This window comes from Tenrec ecaudatus, chromosome 2 (genome assembly GCF_050624435.1).
Source record: "Tenrec ecaudatus isolate mTenEca1 chromosome 2, mTenEca1.hap1, whole genome shotgun sequence".
Lineage (NCBI taxonomy): Eukaryota > Metazoa > Chordata > Mammalia > Afrosoricida > Tenrecidae > Tenrec > Tenrec ecaudatus.
The window spans coordinates 192,500,642-192,522,394 of NC_134531.1; the positions used below are offsets into that span (position 1 = coordinate 192,500,642).

Sequence of the window (21,753 nt, forward strand, 5' to 3'; positions counted from 1 at the left end):
ATCAGCTAACCTAATGGTTGGTGGTTTGAAATCCCCCAGCCAAGTCATGGAAGAAAGGCCTTGTATCTGCGTCCATGAAGATCACAGCCAAGAAAACTCTGCAGAGCACAGTTCTGCTCTATGCCACATGGGATTGCCAAGCCTTGGAATGGGTTCAGTGGTGACAGGTTTTGGAGCCTGAGAAATCTGAGCCTATTGGACTGCAAAGCTGTGCTCTGACTTCCGCAGAGGCTCCCCCACCCTCCACTTCACCCCAACTCTTTCAATCACTGCAAAAGAAGGCTTTGAGTGCAGGTCTCCTGAGTTCCAGAGAAGGGCACCCTCTTCTCAGCTGGGCTGGCAGCTTCATTCTGGGGTTGACCATGGGGCCAGCTCAGGTTTCCTGTGACCAAGAGTAGGCCAGCTGGGTGGCCAGGGCTTCCGGGGCGGTGTCCACTTGGAGTCCTGGCTGGCTCCTGCAGGTCTGAGCTCTCTGCCCCAGGGTAAGCTCCTGAGCAAGCCCTGGCAGGGCTCAGCTTCCACCCCCACCTCCTGCCTGAGGCTGCCCCAGTCACCCTGGAGGGGGGCAGACAGGGGTGAACAAGGGCTCCTCCCCAGCTCTGGTGACTGAGGGAGGACAGTCAGGGCCCTCCAAGTCACCTCAGGGTACGAGGCACATCTCACAGCGTGTGAGGGTGGAGGGGACCTGACTGCCTCACTGTCCCTCCATGGCACAGTGCTCAGGTTTAACCAATCGTGGTGACGCTGGCAGGAGCCAGATGCATCTGTGAGCTTGCTTTGACGAGGTCTGAAATCCGTGGAGGCTGCTGCTCTGCCGGAACATCCAGCTCTCCTCCCTCAGGCCAGGCTGGCCCTGCTCCAGGAGGGAGACATGGGGCAAAGGGTGACGGGCAGGCAGGTGGGTGTATGCAATTGCCCTGTCCCACTGCCAGCCAGGAACCCTTTCCTGGGTCATTTCACTGAGTCCCTGTGGTGACGCTGCTGGCTTTAAAACGAACAGGCTGAGGCTCAGAGAGCTCCCCAGGAAGTTACAGACTGGGACTTGGAGCCTGGGCTGTCTTCCTGCTCTCACTCTCTCCTGCCAGACGGTGCGCTGCCCCTGAATCTGGTCAGCTGTGAGGCGCCGGAAGAAGCAATGGAATAGGGACGCCAGCTGGACCTGTACATCAGTCCCTGTCCCCTTCTGTGTCCCGGGAGGGAGCGATAAACCCACTGCCTTTGAGTCAATTCCAACTCTTAGCAACCCTGTCTAGGGTTCCCAGGGCTGTCAAGCTTGACAAGGGCAGATAGCCTCATCTTGTCCCTGCAGAGTAGCTGGTGCGTTGACCTGCTGACCTTGTACTGGCCAGCAATGTAGCCCACAGGGCCACCAGCGTTCACTGGGGAGAGAGACACGCAACTCACTGCCGGTGAATCAGTTCCAACTCACAGCGACGGGTTTCTGAGACTATACATCTTCAGGAGAGTAGAGCGCCTCATCTTTCCCAGAAGGTGCTACTACTTGTGGTTTCAAACTGCTGACTTTCTGGTTATCTGCTTACCATGTAACCCACTAAGCCACCAGGGCTCCTTTGAAGGGGAGAGGGATGAGAGAGAAAGAGAGAGAGAGGCAAGTCGGCCACAAATTAGGATGCACTGGTAAGTGGAGTCACCGCGTGGTGTTTTAGGGTACAAGAGAGATCGCATCTCAAATATAATCTAAGGAGAACATTTACTAAATTTTAAAAGGGGCAAAGCCACAGACACAGATTCTGGATGAAGGAGGGATGGGATCCAAATGGCATCCGAAGGTTTGTTGAAATATAAAGTTTTTAAAAGGGCACAGGCAAACAAAAGAAACGGTCACAGAGCATGGTTGGTGGAATACCAACCCATCACAGCTACAGAACACAAAGGGACCAGGACTGGAACAAATACATTGTCAGACAGAAGGGCTTACAAGATTGGTCCAAGCCTGCTGACCCAGGCAGTCAGGGTAAGACTGGCCCAGCATGGTAACCTCCATCAAGGTCCAGTCTCTCTAAGCGAGACTGCCTCTCCCTGCGTCGGCTGTACTTTTCAGTATACCCGGCCTGAGGGCAAGATCATCTAAGTTCTTGGTTAATGATAAGAAATTAAATTGAAGCTGTATCTATTTGGGAATCCCGCAAATGGATTTGGGCGCTCTGCCATCCAGAGCCTTTTGCAAACCAGGGTGCCCAGCATTTAAGCTCTAAGGCAGAGGCTATCGTGAGGAAATGAAAGTGGTTTGGGCAGAAGTTGGAATCTTAGGGGGCAAGGGCTCTTGAGCACAGCAGGCCCTCTTAATGGATTCTCCCAATAGCGGGGCTGAAGACACAAACCAGGGCACCAGATCAGAGATGCAGGAACACAGTGGCTGAGCCAGAGGAAGCCGTGGGACCAGTCAGTCCTGGTGCAGGAATGGGAACAGACAGCAATGTGGGCTAGGAAGCACCCTCTGGGGCTGAGGGCAGGCTGGCTGGTTGGGACACTTCAAGATAAGGATCCCAGGCAGACTGATGAAACCCGTAGGGCTGGAGGTGGTGGCCAAAGAGGTGGGGAAATCTAAGTCAGGCCTGGGGGCTCCCGAATATCAGTCCTCGCTCCTTGCAGGCAGCAGGGACATGCAGAGACCCTGGCAGTGCCAGTGCGTGCTGGTGTGGGCAACACACTAACCTCACACAGTCCTCCTGGCCACTTCAAGACAGGCTCTGCCTCAGTGTCGCCTACACTTTCTTCCTGCGGAGACGAGCGCAAGCATCTTCAGATGCCTGCCATTTACCAGGCATGTGCTGGGACCTTGAGATGCCTTAATTCATTTGATCCTCACAGTCAAATCATGATCTCCTTTTACAGATGAAGAAACTGATGCTTGGCTTGGAGAAATAAATTAAATTGTCCAAGGCCAGCCAATTCAGGAAGTGGGTACATGCAGGGTGCTTGGTTTCATTTCCCCTGGCATGGCACCCAAAGTGCCTCACCCCTTGGCACTTGAAAGCAAGTCTCCCATGCCAACTTCAGGAAGGCAGCCAATGTGGGGCCGAGTGGCCTCAGGGAGCAATGATATTCACTTCCCCCATGAGTCTCTTTTCTGTGAGTCCCCCCCACTAGACCTCCTTCCCCTAGGCAAGGGGCTAGGGGAGAGGGTGGGAAAAACTTTGTCTTTTTGCTGACTCTGGATTCCCTCTTTCATCTCTCAGGGTTCTCAGAAGGGCAGGTGGCAAGCTAAAGGCTGTGTGGTAGTTACATAATCTGGTGTCAATTTGAGACTATTAAGAGTGAAGGGAGGGCCAGGTCCCAATCCCAACTACATGGACACCTACGCCTCCCCCCAGAAGAATTTATTTCAGAAGACAGCATTGAATCTGCGGCTCAGGGAGAGGCACATGTCTGATCAGAACACACGGGAGCAAATGAAGGGGGAGGACGAGAGAGTGGAGCACATCCTGGTTCACCAAGCCTTGAGGGCAATATTCCTGCTCAGAGCAGCCAATACACAGAGAAGACCATATGGCCAGCCCCACTATGAGATATGACATCCCTCACTGACCCGTAGGCCTATAGGGGACAACACTGGAAACATAGTGTGGGAATTCTGCCTGATCTGATCCCACCACACCGAGGCAAAACACTAAGTGCATGGAACAGAACAGCAAGGGGAACAGAGCAAAGAAGTCTCCAGGGAATACCAAAAGTAGATTTTGGGACCAGGGCTTAGCGCTCCATCAGACTCAACCAGAAAACATTCCTAAAGGCCAGCAAGCAGTCCTTGAACTAACTGCAAGCTTTTCTTTTTTGTTGTGTTGTGTGTTTTTTTTTGTCACTGGTTTGTTGTTGTTTTATTTTGTTGCTTTGTTTTGCTCTGTCTTGTTTTTGTGCATGTTATGATCTCTGTAGGTCTGTCTAAATAAGATAGGCTGGATGAACAATCTGGAGGAGAAAACAACAGGACCGACAGTTCCAGGGGGACATGGGACAGGGGGGAGGTGGGGGGAAAGGAAGTGGAGTTAACAAACCCAGGGACAAGGGAACAACAAGTGATCCAAATCAATGGTGAGGAGGGTGTAGGAGGCCTGGTGGGGCGTGATCAAGGGTAATGTAACCAAGAGGAATTACTGAAACCCAAATGAAGACTGAGCATGATGGTGGGACAAGAGGAAAGTCAAAGGAAATAGAGGAAAGAGCTAGGAGGCAAAGGGAATTTATAGAGGTCTAAATAAAGGCATGTACATATGGAAATACATTTACATATGAGGATGTGGAAATAGATCTATGTACCTATATTTATAGGTTTAGTATTAAGGTGGCAGATGGACATTGAGCCTCCACTCAAGTACTCCCTCAATGCAAGAACACTTTGTTCTATTAAACTGGCATTCCATGATGCTCACCTTCCCGACACAATTGCTGAAGACAAAGCGGGTGCATAAGCAAATGTGGTGAAGAAAGCTGATGGTGCCCAGCTATCAAAAGATATAGCATCTGGGGCCTTAAAGGCTTGAAGGTAAACAAGCGGCCATCTAGCTCAGAAGCAACAAAGCCCACATGGGAGAGGTACACCAGTCTGCGTGATCACGAGGTGCTGAAGGGATCAGGTATCAGGCATCAAAGAACAAAAACTCATATCATTGTATGTTCACCTCCCCGATATGATCGCTGAAGACAAATGGGTACATAAGCAAAGGAGATGAAGAAAGCTGATGGTGCCCAGCTATCAAAAGACATAGCTTGTGGGGTCTTAAAGGCTTGAAGGTAAACAAGAGGCCATCTAGCTCAGAAGCAACAAAGCCCACATGGAAGAAGCACACTAGCTTGTGCAGTCATGAGATGTTGAAGGAATCAGGTATCAGGCATCATCAGAACAAAAAATCATATCATTATGAATAAGGGGGAGAGCGGAGTGGAGACCCAAAGCCCATGTGTAGACAAGTGAACATCCCTTTACGGAAGGGTGGTGGGGAGGAGAGGAGCCAGTCATAGTGCAGTGTAGCAACGATGAAACATACAACTTTCCGCCAGTTCCTAAATGCTTCCTTCCCACCCCCAGTATAATGATCCAATTCTACCTTACAAATCTGGCTAGACCAGAGGATGCACACTGGGTGCAGACAGGAACTGGAAACACAGGGAATCCAGGACGGATGATCCCTTCAGGACCAGGGGTGAGAGTGGGGATACGGGGAGGATCAAACGAGGGTGGGGTAGAGAGGGGGAACCGATTACAAGGATCTACATGTGACCTCCTCCCTGGGGAACGGACAACAGAAAAGTGGGTGAAGAGAGATACCAGACAGTGTGAGATATGACAAAATAATAATTCATAAATTATCAAGGGTTCATGAGGGAGAGGGCCGGGGAGGGAGGAGGGAAATGAGGAGCTGATGGCAGGGACTTCAGTGGAGAGCAAACGTTTTGAGAATGATGAGGGCAATGAATGTACAAATGTGCTTTACACAATTGATGTATGGATTGTGATGAGTTGTATAAGCCCCTAATAAAATGTTTTTTAAAAAATGATTTAAATAAATAGAGATGCAGCCTCTGTAAAAAACTTTGGCAGCTCCTCAAAAAAAAGAGTGAAGGGGTGGAGTCTAGCCTATCAATCAGGTTGCAGCTAGATGATCTCACTTGGAGGTGAGACTGAGATAAATAGCTGACTGGAGACCAGACACACACTCACTCCCTGTGAGACATTCTGTTGACAAGGCACATGGAGCTATGCTGATGGCAGCCAGAGAGCCCTGAAGCTGGAGGAGCCATGCCAGTGCTGAGAAGCTTCCACCACCAATGGATCCACAAGACTTTCCACCTACTGGCCTGTGATCCTCCTGCATTCAATGAAATTGCATGTGTTGGGTGAGTCTGAAGAGGAACTTATAGATTGGTATCGGACATATGGGCCAATACCAGACTTATGGACTTGATCTGGATTGGGCTGGGATGTTTTCTTAATATTCAATTGCTCTTTTATATAAAACTCTTTCTTGTACACATGTGAGTGTTTGTGAATTGGTTTCTACTACCAATATGAGCATGTTTTCGAGGCTCACCCATGTTTGAGCATGCATGGTCCACCAATCTCTCTGACTGACTGAACGATAGCCCCTTGACAGCATACACCCCATCGTGTGTCCCCGCTCATCTGCTGGGCGACATTTAGTCCATTTCCACCTTCTGGCTACTGTGAGCCGTGAAGTTATCACTTGGCCCAAGGGCACTGAGGTCAGAAGCAGGAGAAAGAAGAGTCAGACTAGGCGGCCAGAGGCCTGTAACTGCAGGAACTAGCTCAGAGTTGTTTTTTGCAGGGGATAGGTCCTGCGGTCTCTCTGGGCTTCGTTCTCCATCCCAGGAAGCTGGACTTCAGGCAGCCAGAGGTGACCTTACAGACGGTTTGTGCTCGAGGCTATGGCGGTATCCTACGTGCATTATCTGAGCTGCCACAACAGCAAGACCACAAGAGGCTGGAACAGAACAGAAGGAACAGTGACATATTTTCTCACAGTTCAGGAGGCTAGATGTCTACATTCAGGAGACCCCATGGCGTTGTCTAGGAAGCATTGGATTGCTAACCTCCAGGTTGGTGGTTCAAATTCACCAGCTGCTGTGAGGGAGAAAGATGAGGCTGTCTGCTCCTGTAAGGACTTAGAGTCTTGGGAATGTCTGGTCATTGTGAGTCAAAATTGTTTGTTTTGGTTTGGTTTTCTCCAGGGGGAGGGAGCCCTGGGGGGGAGGGAGTCCTGGGGGGGGGAAATGATGAAGTGCCCAGCTGTTAATCAAAATAATGAATGGTTCCAACCCACAAGCTGCTCCCCAGGAGACAACTGAGGCGGTTTGCTTGGGGCAGTTCTACTCTGTCCTATGGTCACTCCAGGTTGGACTGGACCCACTGGCTATGGGTTTATCTGGAGTGGAGGACTTTTTCTCCCCTTCAGCGCTGGGGATTGGTCCTTGTCCCCTTTCAGCTTCTGTCCTCTGATCCTTGGCCATCTTCAGTGGGAGTAGCAGCTATCTGCCCCGACTGGACTTCCTTGCTTTTGTGCCTAATTTGCTCCTCTTATGTTTCACAAGTGACCAGCTGAAGATCCCCCCTCACTGACACTAACTCACTACCAGAACATGACCAGATGCTCCAGTGCGAGGACAGCTACAGCTATGTTGTTAGAGAGCCCCGGGACCCAATAGGGCTGCCCCACTGGGTTTTTCTGCTGTCATCTTTGAATGAGTTTCAACCACCAACCAAAGGTTAGTGGCCAAGTGCTTAACCATTGAGCCTCCAGAGGTGTGGGGGTTAGGGTTTACAACAATTCAACCCATAACAAGACCGGAAGGGAGGATGGAGAAGGGAGGACTGAGAGGGCGCTGGGTTCGTGGAGGCGGGAGGAGGAGACACTTTGTAGACTAAGACAAACACTGCTTCTACCCTGGGGCAGCTGGTCCCCCTCAGCCTTGCCACTCCCTAACCAGGTGACCAGGGCAACCTCAAAGAGCTCAGAGATGCCAGGCAGGAAGCAGTATCTGCCAGGCCAGCTTCAGAGAGGGGAAGACTGTGGGGGAGGGGGTATGCTCTCAATAGCCTGGAGCCCAGACTGGAGGGGCCGGGCAGCTCAGTTTTGCCATCTGTAAACCACAGCTCTGCAGTTCAGCTCCCCCCTGAGCGCTACACCCTAAGCAACTGCAGAAAGTTCCTGATGGGGTGGTGTGGGACAAGCTGAGCTGAAGGAGGCTGAGAAAGAAAGGGGTGTGAGAGGACTGGCCTCCCACTTGCAGTGGCCTTCTCTGGTCTGTAGCTGCTATCTGGAGGTTCCCTTTTGGTCCCTCTTTCCTCACGACCTTGCCTTTGACCCCTCTGGGCTGGAGGGTGCCTTCTGCTTGTTTGCCGTCTTGTTGCCATGGTCGAAGACAGGGAGCACGTCTCACTGGCAGCCTGCGCAGGCCACAGAACGCTGGCCTAGGAAGGTCAAGACGACCTTGGATACCTCACTGCGCTTCAAACAATCCACTTGAACCTGAATTTTCTTCAGCACCTAGCATGGACTCCCTTTGGCATAACATAATATTAACCATTTCAAAGTGTACAATTCGCAACCAGCTCCACTCTGGTTTCAAACCAAATTCACCACCCCAAAAAGAAGCCCATTAAGCAGTCACTCCTCATGCCCCTCCTTCCATCCCCTGATGACCTTTAATCTGCCTCTGGCCTCTATAGATTTCCCTACTTACCTGTTTCAGATAAATACAATCACACAAGATCCCCTTTGTGTAGCTTCTTCCCCTTGACTTGTTCTTGAGACTCATCCAGGAAGGTCATCTCCATGTGGTATGGCTCGCTCCTTTGTGCCGAGTGAATACTATTCCACTGTGTGGGCCGAGCACGTTTTGTTTATCCATCTGTTTGGCTATGGTCTGGGAACAGTCCTATATAAAAGACTCCTTTGAACACGTTTTCGGTTTGAGGGGTTATGTATGTACTTAAGAATGGAACTGCTGGGTCATCCATATGGTAGGGTACTCCGTTTCATTGAGGAAGAGATTTTGGACTTTGGGGATTGGAATTATTTTAGGTAGATGCTAGGTCCCCATCTCTCTCTACAGTCGTACCCCCAACCTACTGAACTCATGTAGATGATCTGAGTGGCCGGAAGGCATCTGGATTTGCAACCCGTGGAAAACTTGGGCGTGAGGGGTGGGTGGGATGGGGTGGGGTGGAGGTGTAACTTGTGAGAGGGTACCCAAGTCAGTTGCTAACTAGCTGGGAACCTTGGGAAAATGTCTCACCTCTCGGAGAGTATTATGTTGTTCAGCCTCAAGCGGAAATGCTACTGAGTACTTGAGAGCAGACGCAGCGCTGAGGATCTGGAGGTGATGGACCGAAGCCGTGGAGTTCGGTAACAGGATAGAGGCGAGAGGCCCGAGGAGGGGGGGGGGAAGAGGAGGAGCCGGGCGGCGCCCCGGGGGCGTCGCCGCGCTCAGGCTGCGGACCGGCCAGTCCGAGGCCGGCGCGCCCAGGGCGGCCGAAGCGCGGGGCGCAGCCGGCAGAGGGCTCAGCGGCCGACCGCGCGGGCCTGGCCGCGCTGGGCGAGGCTCAGGTTGGATTCCGGGTGGGCGGTGTACCCCCTGGTCCCCGCCCCCCACATCCGGGGGCCCGGTCGGGCTCAGGGCTCGCGGCGCGCGGTGAGTCAGGCCGGGTTTTCCCTCCGCCTCTGGGGCAGGCAAGCAGCGCCGCCGCGCCGGTCCCTCCCTCGCCAATCCGGCTCCGGCGCCCGCCCGCCCGCCCGCCGTCCTCCCGCGTTTTCCCGGCGCCGGCCGCAGCGCCGCACCGGCCGGGCTCGCAGACTCGGCGGAGCACGGCTGCTTGGAGAGAGGTTCGAATCCGCCCGAGGAAGCGCGGCGCGCGAGACTGGGAGTGTGGCCGGCGGCGAGCGCGGGAGCGCGGCGCCAGCATGGTAAGCGTGCGCTCTGCCGAGGACCAGGGCCAGACCCGGGGTGGGGCCGCCGCGGAGGTCGCGCCGTCCGGGCGTCCTTGGCCGAGCCGCAGCCCCTCGCCGGCCGAGGCACCCGTCTGAGAAATGGGCGGGGGCTAGCAGGGTGCGGGTGCGCCCAGGTGTTTCTGACTCCGGTGCACCGACGACCCCGACGCGCCTCCGGAGGGTCTGGCGGCAGGGTCTGTTCCTCGTCACCCCTTCCCCCTGCATGTGGCGCAGCGGCCCGGATCCCGCACCGCAGCCTGGGTGGGACGGCAGCTCCGGGCGGGCCCCTGGGAGGGACTGGGCAGAGAGAGCTGCAGCCCCCACCCCAGGTAGCTCGAGGATCTCCTGCAGTGCTGGGGCGATCTGAACCTCCACCACGGCCTCCTCGAGAGAAATTCGACTAGGGTGCCGACCTCGGCTGCTCCTCCGATCTGTCCAGGAGACCCTTCACCTGTCCACACCGAGATACCCCTCCCCCCCGCCCCCCTTTCGTGTCCCGGCTGCAGTTGACTGCCAAGCACCCCGAGGGCGCCCGTTCCCTGGTCGGAACGCTGTCCCATGGCTTGGCCACAACCTATGGCTAAAGTGGGGACCATCTTGAGACCAGATCGGAATTAGGGCCACAGCTGTGTCGAGAATAGGGCTGGGACCCACCGACCCCTCACCCCGGCCCAAGACCCCCTAGTTGCAGATTGAGGTGCTCTTGGAGTCTTCCATGGGTGTACTCCCACCCTTGCCTCCTGCCAGCCCTCTGCGTGCACGGCCAGAGAAAGGGGCGAAGGCAGGAGGCTGGCCCGCCCGTCCGATGTGGGAGCAGCCTGCTCCCGGCTCCCAGGGCCCTCCCAGCCGGGCCGGGCTTCTCTGCGGCTGGCTGTGTGTGGGTGTGTACGTGTGAGACTGTGAATGAACGCAGCAGCCGGCTCCCGCCACCGCCTCTGGAGCATCATCCAGGGCTGGGCGTCCACACGTGCACTTCTTCCTCACCCAGTCCGGCCAGGCAGGAGGGAGTCCAGGCTTGGGGTGGGAACTGGGATCCCAAACCTAAAGCAAATCCCCTTGAAACATGAGAGAGAGGGAGGGAAGGAGGAAAAGAGAGAGAGAAAGAGATGAATGGTGGGGGTGGAGGCAGAGAGGCCTGGGCAGATATACAGTATGTGTTCTCCTGGGGGGCCAGCTAGTGACTTGATCCTGGGACAGTGTGGTCCATCAGTGAGGATTTTGTCCAGGAAGTCCAGGTTGTTTGGCACTCTGGGGACTTCCTCTTTCTGGGCCTCAATTTCCCTGTTTGTGAAATGGGGGTGAAGGTAATTACTGTCCTGCCTGACAGCCCAGAGGCTGTTGTGGATATGAGATGAGATGATGAAATGAAAGGGCTTAAAAAAACCCAACACACTGTAGAGTGCTGAGCAAGTGTGGGTGACTACTATAGCCTCCCTCCTGCCGGGCTCTGACCCTGAGCTCCGCCCCAGTGCCTCCCTTCTCCCCTGCCCCTTTACTGCCCCCTCCTTGAGCTGGGACATTCCAATCTCATTCCTCTGGGGCAGCTGCAGACTACGCCTCAGCTAAGCTGATCCCCCAGCAGGTGGTGGGACCCTCCCTTGGGGCCAGAGCTAGGGAGGGGCTAACCTTCTCCAGGCTGGCCTCTGAGCTCCCTGCCCACAATGGGGGCTGGGATGTCCACCCCAGAAGACATGCAAGGTGGGGGTCACAGAAGGCTTCCTAATAAGCCACATAGACTCTTTAAACCCGTGTCCTCTCTCTGGGCAGCTGAATGGGGCCTTAGCCAAGTATTCCACCTCCTGAGGAAGGGGAAGGACATCCTTACCTCCTGGGTGTGTTCTGAGAGTGTGGTCGTGCCCAGGTTAGGACTGACCCAGGGAGGCACCCACTACTGGGTGCTGGCGTGCGCCAAGCTAATGGTCTCCACTGCTTCGAGGCCAGTTCAGTCCCCCAGGGCCCAGCTTCTATCTCCACCAGGTTTGTCGTGCTGTGTCCAGGGCTTTCTGTGCTGGAGGGTCAGGTGATGCCAGCAGATGTGAGGGGCCATGTTGGGGGCACCTGGGGCTCAGAGAGAATGGCTGTGCTGCCCTGCTGGGGTGGTGGAGTGTCAGCTCTGGGCAGGGAAGCAGAGGTTCTTGGAGGAGGCCGCGGCTCTGGGCTTTTCTCTGCCTGTCCCACTGAGGCAGCAACCCAAACGCTGTTGTTCGCCCCTCCTCCCTCTCCTGAGCCCTGTCCCGCCCAGCCATACCAGCCCCGTGGCAACCGGGAGGAATGTGTGAGATGGGGGAGGGGTGGCAGTGGGATGGACCCCTTGAGGAGGAGGGGACTAGGCCCCAGATGGAGACCTCCTCCCCAGGCTGGAGCCAAGGGCCTACTGCTAATAGGCTACATCAGAGGGGCAGAAGGGGCTAGAACCTGCCTCCTTGGCTGTTTCTAACTGGCCACCTGCGCCGGCATCTAGCTTAGGAAGGACTCCTGGGTCTTCATGCTGGGGTGTCTGTGTGTGTGTGTGTGGCGGTGGGGGGGTGATCAGTGAGGGCGACTGTCTACACTTTGGCTTCTGAGGTAGCAGGCAAGTGCGCGCTGCTGAGTGGGGCTGACTGTGGCCTAGTTGTGTGTTTGTATGCCCTCCTGGAACCTGTGACTGCCTCTTGTCCATGGATTTGCACCCCTCCCTCCCCGAAGCCTGAAACCCATCATGGGGAAAACCAGAGTGTCAGTCTTCTGAAGAAGTGAGGCACTGCCCAGTGGAAGGTGAGATGGTATGTGTGGAGTGAGGTGGGTGAATCTGGCCACTCAGCCAACATCTCTGCTCCCATATGCTCACAGGACTTAAAGTTCCAAAGCCCTTTCACCTCCCTTGTCCCCATGACTGTCACAGGAACCCCACATGGCAGGCAGTGTCTCTACCGTTTCCAAGCTGGGGGAGCTGAGCCAGGGGCCCACAGAGAGAGTGTGGAGGACGGACTGGACACCAGACTGTTTGCTGCTCTCTTCCCTGGCCCCCTCCCAGGCACCATACGAGTTGTGTGTGTGTGTGTGTGTGTGTGTGTCACTGGAGGGTTGTCACTGGGGAGAGGTATCAGGGTGGGAGGCAAGATGTTTGAATCTCAGTTCTCCTGCCCACGAGTACCGACATCCTGGATATGGCCCGCTCTGTGACCTTGGGCAAGTCCCCCTCACCTTTCTGAGGCTGTGGTTTCACCTAAAAATAGAAACAATACATCTGTCACAGGACTCAGTTCGACTTCTACTCAGGGCCACATCTCGGTAGGAGCTCAGCTCCTGTGAAGCCTTACCTGTTTCCCCACCCCACCCCACTCTCCTCTGTGTGTGTGTGGTGGGGGGGCAGTGGTGACATCCTCAGGGGGCTGCACACTCCGCTCCACCCCCATCTCAGGCCTGGTTGTTCCCAGGCTGAGGTTGAAGGCTACAAGGTATGAGGGACGAGATCCAGCCCTTCCTGTCTCCTCCCCCCCTCATGCCCCACAAACACAAAGCCTGGAAATGGTTGAGGAAGATGGAGCCTCCTAAAGACCATTGTTTGGGGCGGGAGCGTGTGTCCGGGAAGCACAGTGGGTGTGTGGCAGGGACTTGCAGCTGCAGCCAGCACGGTGGCCTGGTGGAAGCTTGTGGGCGTGAGTAGGGAAGAGAGCATCTCTTCAGCCAGCCAGCAGAGACTTCTGAGCCAGGGTGGCAGTTCAAACCCATCAGCCACTCCAAGGGAGACTGACAAGACTGTCAACCCACCCTCAGATCTCTCAATCGGAACTGACTGAGTGGCAATGGGTTTTCTGGTGATTTTGGGTTTTTTTGTGGCTTTCTGAAGCCTCTGAAGGATTCCTTGGGATCCAGTGCAGCTTCTGCCCTCCAGAGTCCATGGACAAGCCCTGGGGGGTGGGAGAGGCCAGCCAGCCAGGTCACATAGGTCCCTGATCACACTAGTGTGGTGTTGGGTGCTGGCCTGGGTGTCTTAGGCTATCTCACCAGTGGGTAGCGCAGGTTTGGCGTGTGCTCTGGGTGACACTGGGGGGTGGGGGTGGTGTTTGAGGGGTGCCAATGAGCAGTTTCCCTCGCCAGCTGTGAGAGGTCATTCGGCAAGTTAAAGCTCATCACTGGGGGGTGGGGGATGAACTCCTGTAGCTGTGGTTGGTGTGTGTCCGTTTTACAGAGGAGGATGTGAGGCAGTGACTTCGTGCAGTCACTCACTGATGGCAGGGTCTGGGACCCTGCCCTGCCTGGTGGTGGGCTCTGAGGGCTGGCAGAACTCGGGGCCCCCTCCTGTTCCCTCCCCCTGAACGCACATGTACACCTGTTGCGGAAGCCGTGCCCATTGTTCACTCCATCCTTCCTCCCCTCACCCTTCCTGTTTATAGTCCTCCTGCTGTAGCTAACCACCCCCCCCCCCCCGAGTCCCACCCCATCCAGATGTTTCCCTTGGGGAACTCTGACCGTTGGCGGAAGAAGGGCTGAGCAGGGTGTTCCCCCCTCCCGAGGTGTGGAATACTGACGTGGTAGTGCAGTGTATCAAGTGCTGGGCTGACCGCGGAAAGGGCTGTGGTTGGGACGCACCAGCCACTGCTGCGGAGACAGAGGCCGCAGGCCGCAGCTGTAAGGAAGCCCACGGAGCAGTGCTGCCCTGTCCCCAGGGCCAGTAGGTGGGCTCCTTAGCAGAGGGTTATGGTGAAGGGAGGAAAATGAATTGGAGGGTCTGGGTGCCCTGTGTCCACCCCAGATTTGGTGGGGGAGCCCAGGAGGAGAGTAAGGCCAAGGTTTTACTCATAGCCGAAGTCCACCTCCACCCTCTGCTGCTTCCTTCTGGGGTTGGGGGAGCTATCCTGTTGCTTCAGGGGCACAAACCCCCAACACCCATGCACTCACTGAGACACAGACACAGCACCCTGTCCTGTTCCTTGGGCTTTGGGACTCAGTCCCAGAGAGAATGGGAGCGGCAGGGTGGCACGGAGGCATGTGGATTTGTACAGACCCCTTTCCTCTTCCCAGCTTGGGAGCCCTGGACATTGCTCTGGGACCCACATCCGCCTGCTCCTGGGTCTGGGCCAGGTGGGCAACAGCCTCCCACCCCAAGCAAGCACCTAGACTCAGGGATGTGGTGGGGGAGGTGGGAAGCCAGCACCTCGCCGGTCCTGATGAAGCCTCCTGATCCCCAGAAGCAGCTGCTGCCTGTGCCTCGCTGACACTTCATGGCCACAGCCCCAGGCCCTGCTGGCATTGCCATGGGCAGCGTGGGCAGCCTGTTGGAACGACAGGACTTCTCCCCTGAAGAGCTACGGGCGGCGCTCGCGGGGTCCCGGGGCTCCCGCCAGCCGGATGGTCTCTTTCGGAAGGGCCTGGGCCAGCGTGAGCTCCTCAGCTACCTGCACCTCCCGAAGAGAGATGGCAAGGCTGCCAAGCGGGCGGCTCGCAATGAATCTGCCGACTATGCCACCCTCTACTACCGGGAGCATCCCTGGGCTGGAGACTTCAGCAAGACCTCGCTGCCGGAGCGCGGCCGCTTCGACAAGGTGTGCACCCCTGTCCCTGCCTTTCCTTTGTGGGGGGCCAGGAGATGGAACTGGTGGGGATCTGCTTGGTGACCCAGGGGCTAGGATGTTGCCCAGGATGGCCTGAGCTGGGGACACAGGCAAGCTTTTCCCGGAGGACCTGGGGTGGGGGATGGGGGGAGGTGTGGGAGCGTGCGAGTGGCCAGCCTGGAGCCCAGAGCCTCATGCTGCCCTCTCTCTCGGCAGTGCCGCATTCGCCCATCAGTGTTCAAACCCACAGCGGGCACCGGGAAAGGCTTCCTGTCCATGCAGAGCCTAGCAGCCCACAAGGGCCAGAAACTGTGGCGCAGCAATGGCAGCCTGCACACGCTGGCCTGCCACCCACCCCTGAGCCCGGGGCCCCGGGCCAGCCAGGCACAGGCCCGGGCCCAGCTGCTGCACGCCCTCAGCCTGGACGAGGGGGGCCCCGAGCCCGAGCCCAGTTTGTCGGACTCCTCCAGTGGAGGGAGCTTTGGCCGCAGCCCTGGCACCGGCCCCAGCTCCTTCAGCTCCTCCGTGGGTCACATCAACCACCTTGGGGGCTCTCTGGACCGGACCTCCAGGGTCCCCAAGGAAGCGGGGCCGCTGGCTATGCTGAGCTGCCTGCCAGAGCCACCTCCCCCCTACGAGTTCTCCTGCCCGTCGGCCGAGGAGGTGGTGGCTGCGGTGCTGCCCGAGACCTGTGCGGAACTCAAGAGAGGCTTTGGGGATGAAGACAGCTCCAGTCCCTTCACACAGGTGAGGGAGGCCCCTTCCCTGGGGTACGGGATGGACTGAGGGCCCCCCAGCCAGTGCACCCACATGGCTCTCAGCACAGGAGAACAGGAAACAAGGTGACTCAGCTCCTGTCCCCCACCCCACATGTCACCAGTACTCTGCCTGGACATCAGGCTGGACGGAGAGCAGTCCCCTGACAGGAGGGTCCTGTGTTGTGGGCACTTTGTCTTTGGATGACATCCGAGGTCCAGCAGCTGGGAGCTGTGATGTCGGGCACAGGACCTGAACCAGGGATGAGATGGGGTGTGTGGGGTGACGGGGTGTCAGCTCTGAATGCAAGGGTTCTTCGTGGGAGGCTGGATGGACTGTGGGTGGCTGTCCATCAGGGCTACAGTAGCCCTCGCCGGTTCCCTGTCCCCTAGCAGGTGCTGGAGGAGCGTCACCGGCTGTGGCTGGCTGAGCTGAAGCGTCTGTACGTGGAGCGGCTGCACGAGGTCGTCCAGAAGGCCGAGCGGAGCGAGCGCAATCTCCAGCTTCAGCTCTTCATGGCCCAGCAGGAGCAGCGGCGCCTGCGCAAGGAGCTGAGGGCTCAGCAGGGCCTGGGCCCCGAGCCTCGGCCCCCGGGCACACTTCCAGATGGTGACCCTGGCGCCCGGCCGGAGGAGGAAGCCCGGTGGGAGGTGAGAGACCACAGGTGCTCAGAAGAGCCTCCCCGCCTGGCTGCAGGCCCCGTCCTCTGCCTGCCCTCACCTTGCCGGTCCTGTCCCCCTCCGCAGGTGTGCCAGAAGACTGCCGAGATCAGCCTCCTGAAGCAGCAGCTGCGGGAGGCCCAGGCAGAGCTGGCCCAGAAGCTGGCAGAGATCTTCAGCCTGAAGACGCAGCTTCGAGGCTGCCGGGTGCAGGCCCAGGCCCAGGACGAGGAGCTGGCCCGGCTGCGGGAGGCCGTGCAGAGCCTGCAGGAGCAAGCCCCTCGGGAGGAAGCCCCTGGCAGCTGTGAGACCGATGACTGCAAGAGCCGGGGGATGCTTGGGGAGGCCGGCGGCAGCGAGCCCGGGGACCGGGACGGGGCTGAGCAACTGTGGGCCGAGCTGCTGCAGGAGCGACTGCGGGGCCAGGAGCAGGCGCTGCGTTTCGAGCAGGAGCGGCGGACGTGGCAGGAGGAGAAGGAGCGGGTGCTGCGATACCAGAGGGAGATCCAGGGGGGCTACATGGACATGTATCGCCGCAACCAGGCGCTGGAGCAGGAGCTGCGGGCGCTGCGGGAGACTCCCACAGCCTGGAGCCCTCGGCTGGAATCCTCCAAGATCTGAGGCCAGTGGAAGCAGCTGACAGCTGTCCGGAGATGGCCTGGGCAGCCAGCCCCACGGCGCTGGGCCCCTTCCCTTACCCTGAGTCTGGGGCCCTATCTTCAAGGCTGGCCCCGGGGTGGGGAGGCCCATCTAGAGGAGGGATCCAGGGGGCCCAGCAGCTAGACAGGTGCCAGGAGAAGAGCACCCAGGCAGGGCCTAGGCCGGCCCCTGGAGGGGGGTGGCACAGGGACGTGAGGCAGGAGAGGGGGCCACGTGAGGGAGGGCGGTTGAAACCAGGGCTGAGACTTCCCTGTAAGGAGGCTACAGTGGGAACCTCGGCCTCCCCCGAATAAAACCAGGTTTTCTACTAGGAAGCCCTGGCTGATACATTGGGCCTGGCCTTGGCCTGAGCCCAGAGGCTCCTGCACAGTCGGGGTTGCTGACCTGGGCTCCTGGCTCCTCTCAGGGTAGGCGAGCTTGGGAAAGGGAGGGGTGTGCCCGAGTCTGGGTGTGAAGCTGCTGGGCGCCTGGATTTAGGGAGTGGAGGAACCTCTCTCCTTGCTCCGGTCCTGCACGCTTCCTTGGCGGTCGTGTGGGCTGGGAGTTCTTTAGCACAGGTGGGATTTTGGAGGAGCAACAATACCCGGGAACCCCAGGAAGAACAGGGCGAGTCAATCAGGGCACTTCTAGAACAGGAACCATTTCTTGGGGGGAGTCTGGGCCCCAGGTGCCCGGGCCCTGTTGGCTTTGGGGCTGGCTTAAGACAACTGCAATTTGAGCATCCAAAGTTTCCAGGAGAGCTCGGCCCTTCCCCGAACCCACTGTGGGAGGGGGCGAGGGGGTGGCTAGGCCGCCGCAGGTGGAGAGGCAGGAAAGTTGGTGGTCCCTTTGGTAGAGGGCCGTCCCTACAGCAGTACGAACATTTCCCAGCAGGCAGTGGGGACCATGGGGGCACTTTTCCTCAGGGGTGTGATAGAATCGGATTTGTATTCTGGAAAGATCCCTCGCAGGGAGGAAACGGGCCTCCTGTCTCCCCCATTCTCTCAGCTTCTTTGGGGCTAGAGCATCTGCATTGAGTGCTCACAGTCTGTGGGTGCTGTGTGGCCCGAGCTAGGCATGCTAGGGGCACAGGAGGAAATGTGTTTGCTTCCTGCTCCCGAGGAACCCACGGCCCTCACAGCCCCTTCCCTGGTTTTCCTCTGAGTCTCTTCAGGACACCCCCCCCCCACCACCACCACCACCTCACCTCCTGGTTTGGTAAGCCCCCGCCCCCAGGCCAGCAGATGGGCTCTGGTGAGGGAGTGGAATCAAGAGTTTAGAGGGATGAATGGGGCTGGGGGTGCTCATGCTTCTGCCTCTAGCTTGGAGAGGGGTGTGTGAGCCTTCTGTCATGGGGATGGTGTTTATAGCTGTCAGTGGCGGGTGTGTGTAGAGGTGTTTACCGTGGGTGGTGGGTGTGTCCAAGGGGGTGTGTTTGGGGCACCTGGAGTTCCTGGGTTAGAGGTGGGAAGGGTTGCTTCCGGGCCTCACCTTTCTGCCTGGCCAGGCCTGCCTGGAGACTGGTCAGGATGGACCCCTAGGCCTGGCTAAAACCCCTCTTGGGCCCAGGTCTCCTTTCCAGGAAATGGGGAGCCCTGAGTGAGCCAGACTCGCCACTCAGCCTTAGTGTCCATGTCACAAAGCCCTCCAGACAGAGGTCTCTGAGCTAATGGAGATCACCCCACTCCAGTGCTGTCCTGAAGCTCGGTCACCCATTCCCACAGCCAGCTGGTGGGCCCTCGGTGGCCAGGGCCACCTCTTGGTGTACCAGCCTGCGGAACAGCTCCCCACCCAGCAATTAGAGAGCTGGGCTGGCTAGGACAGCCGGAGGGGGCTGGGTGGGCGGTACCAAAACTTGGCAACTGTGCCAGAAACCACAGCCAGGCCCAGATGTGGGGGGAGGGTGCTCGAGAGCCCGAGCTGGGCGACTCACAGGGAACTGGATCATCTGTCTGTGCCTGGCAAACCAGTTCTTGGTCCCCGGGCCGGCTGGGTGGCTCCAGGGCCAGCTGATCATAGGTGCCAGTGCAGTGACAGTGACAACTGCTTCAGGGCAGCCCCACTCTCTTGTGCCTGGTGGGCCCTGTGGCTCCCCAGCTGACCTCTCCCCTCCGAGTCCAGGAGCCCAGCATCTAGTGCTGATGAGTTCCTCCATGGGGCTCCTGGTCTCCCATCGCTCCTGTTCCCCACAGTTGAACGACCCATTCCAAGCTCCCATCGGCTAGTTGGGCCCCTTAGCCCATCATGGAGGCAGACCTCCGAGTCACTCAGAGTTGTGGCCCCTTTCCAATCTAGCTGCCCCTTACAGCCTCCACAAAGATGCCCTCTTAGACTCCCATCACTCACTGCCTGGGTACCCACTCTTCCCTGTACCCACAACCGCTCTGCCTCGCCACTGGCTTTCCCTGCTGCTCTCCTAGGCAGTCTCCCCCCATGAGCTGTGGGCACTGTGGGCAGAACACCTTGTGTGTTGATCTCTGCTCAGAATCCCATTCTGGTCCAGCCCAGAAGACAGTGGGGGCAGGTCGAATCAAGGGTGACCAGGTGTCCCCCTGAGTGTGTTGGGACTGAGGCTCCAGCACTAAGGTTTGTGCCCTGCTGGTGGCACCCGCCCCATGCCAGGCCCTGGGTGCAGGTGGCTCCGGAAAGCCAGTAGCCAATCCACAAATGAAGGGTCTGAAGTGAGGACTAGGCGGAGTTGGGGGCCTCTGGCTCCCTGCATTTGTTGCAATGGCCCCTGGGTGGGTGAGGGGGGGGCAATATGATTATGAGTTAGTGAACATTTGGGGGAGTGACCGGGACCAGGCAGGAGATGGGGATTCTGGAAGTGCTTAGTGTTGGAGGGGAGGGGATTACAGACAGACTAATGAGTGGCTTCTGGAGCCAGGGTTGCCAGGCACGGGGGTGGGGAGATTCCTGAGACTGGGGGGAAATACACTGTAGGGAAGCTTCCTCCAAAGAGGGTGCAGGCCCCAGGAGTTCCTTCAGACGAGTCTCCCTGCCCTGCTGGATGGGGCTCAGACCTCTGACTCAGCCAAGGAAAAGCATGTCATGTTTCTTGCACCAATAAAAAAGGTATCTTCCAACCAGAGGGGTGAGCCTTAAGTGTTGTGGGCTGTCAGTGGGCTATTTGCCCATCTCTCCAGGTGGGGCTGAAAGCCCAGCTTCCCTGAGGAGGGCACAGCAAGTGGCCTTCACTTAGGTTGAGGGGTTTCTTCAGGGTAAGTATGGGAATGCCCTTAGGACACTGTAGGCTGGGTCTAGGTGTGGACAAGGACGATGTGGGGTAGGTTTGGAGGATGGGGTCTGCTTGGTTGGAGGGCGGCCCGGGGAAGGGAAAGATGGACCAGAAGACAGCCTAGCCCAGACTGCCAATAAGCTGGTCGTGGCGGCCACCCTGCACCCTGTGGGTCCTGGAGTGGCCGAGGGGAAGGGGCAACCAACGACCAGACCAGCCATCACAACGACCCCACGCTCACTTGTAATGGCCTGCTGCTGTTATCTTGAGTTTTCCTTTTAAACAAAAGGCTCTGTTTTGTCATTCTTCCCCCAAACCAAACGCACTGCCATCAAGCAACCCTTAAGGCCATTTTGCACTAGACTGAAAAATATTTAGCAGCTCCTAGCCTAAGCCAAAATCATACATGAAGGAGGAGACCAGGGAAGAGGGGCAGGGGGCAGGTTAGGAGCCACCTGCAGGAGAAAGGGGGAAAGGGGAGGGAGCCTGAGCAGGTCCTGGGCCTAGCCAGGGAGACAGGGAAGGCTGTTTGGTTCTCATGCCCGAGCCCTGGTACGCCCAGGTTCTGAGGAGCAGAGCCCACAGTGAGTGAAACAGCCACTGTGCCAGCTCTCAGGGACTGGCCTAGATTCTCCTAGCACCTTCTTTAGGGAAGTTTCTGGGAAATGATGAAGGCATATATGCTTTAGATACTCCACAGGCACTGCTGGGTTGGTCCTCTCAGTTTAATAACCTCCCCCTGCCCCACTTTTAAAAAATATTTGTACAGTCAAGGTACTCTATGTGCCAAAACTTTGGGTTAGCAGCCAAGTACTTCAACCATTGCTCCTGGTATGAGTTGATAGGAAGTCAATGGTACACAATGAGTTGTACCTCCTATCCTTTCCCCCTGCCCATGTAAAGTATAATTTGCATACAATTGAACATATCTCTTTAAAAGATATATATATTTTTTTACATCTCTTTTAAGTGAAATTTGTAGAGTTTGGCAAATACGTGGAATTGTCTACAAACAGGATGAGCAATAGAATTGTACCATCGCTCTCCACACTGCCCTCGCCTTTCTCCCAGCCCAGTTCCTGGCCATCATTTATCCTTTGTCCTCTCGCTGCCCTTGGCCTTTTGCCTTTTTGTGAGGAGTATTAGAACATATTGCCAAATAGCAAGTAAAACAGTTGGGTGTTGGTGTGGGAATAGCTATATATTCCTCAGTAGAATTGAATGAGTAGCCAAAAGTAGTTTCCATTTGGTAAGCCGATCCGTGATCAAGGGCTTTGAAACACAGAGGTCCTGATTGTGTAGATGGGTGGAATGCCCATGGCCCTGTCACCCTGCAGGCCTGGAACTGAACTCATCCTTTAGGCTCAATTTTCAGCCAAACAGGGATCTAAGATAATAATGGAGGGGAGGTATGAGTCCTTGTTAAGGAGCCATTCGACATCAGAAGGGCAGCATTTGCC

At 56.9% G+C, this 21,753-nt stretch overlaps 1 protein-coding gene across 2 annotated transcripts; it reads left to right on the forward strand.

Annotated features, from left to right (window-relative positions):
* Positions 1-8,996: 8,996 nt before the first annotated feature.
* N4BP3 (NEDD4 binding protein 3) lies at positions 8,997-20,141 on the forward strand. Of its 2 annotated transcripts, none has more exons than XM_075542048.1 (5): positions 8,997-9,443; positions 14,639-14,992; positions 15,218-15,748; positions 16,150-16,407; positions 16,504-20,141. In XM_075542048.1, the coding sequence occupies exons 2-5, from the start codon at positions 14,672-14,674 to the stop codon at positions 17,035-17,037; spliced, it is 1,644 nt and encodes a 547-aa protein (XP_075398163.1). In that variant the 5' UTR covers positions 8,997-9,443; positions 14,639-14,671; the 3' UTR covers positions 17,038-20,141. The 2 variants fall into 2 exon arrangements, with proteins under 2 accessions (XP_075398163.1, XP_075398164.1); XM_075542049.1 differs by having other exon boundaries at positions 8,998-9,443; positions 16,153-16,407.
* The last annotated feature ends 1,612 nt before the right edge of the window (positions 20,142-21,753 follow it).

Coding starts and splice junctions, on each gene's coding strand:
- N4BP3 (XM_075542048.1), top strand. CDS start 14,672: ATGGCCACAGCCCCAGGCCCTGCTGGCATTGCCATGGGCAGCGTGGGC. Junction 14,993..15,217: donor AGCGCGGCCGCTTCGACAAG/GTGTGCACCCCT, acceptor CTCTCTCGGCAG/TGCCGCATTCGCCCATCAGT. Junction 15,749..16,149: donor GCTCCAGTCCCTTCACACAG/GTGAGGGAGGCC, acceptor CCTGTCCCCTAG/CAGGTGCTGGAGGAGCGTCA.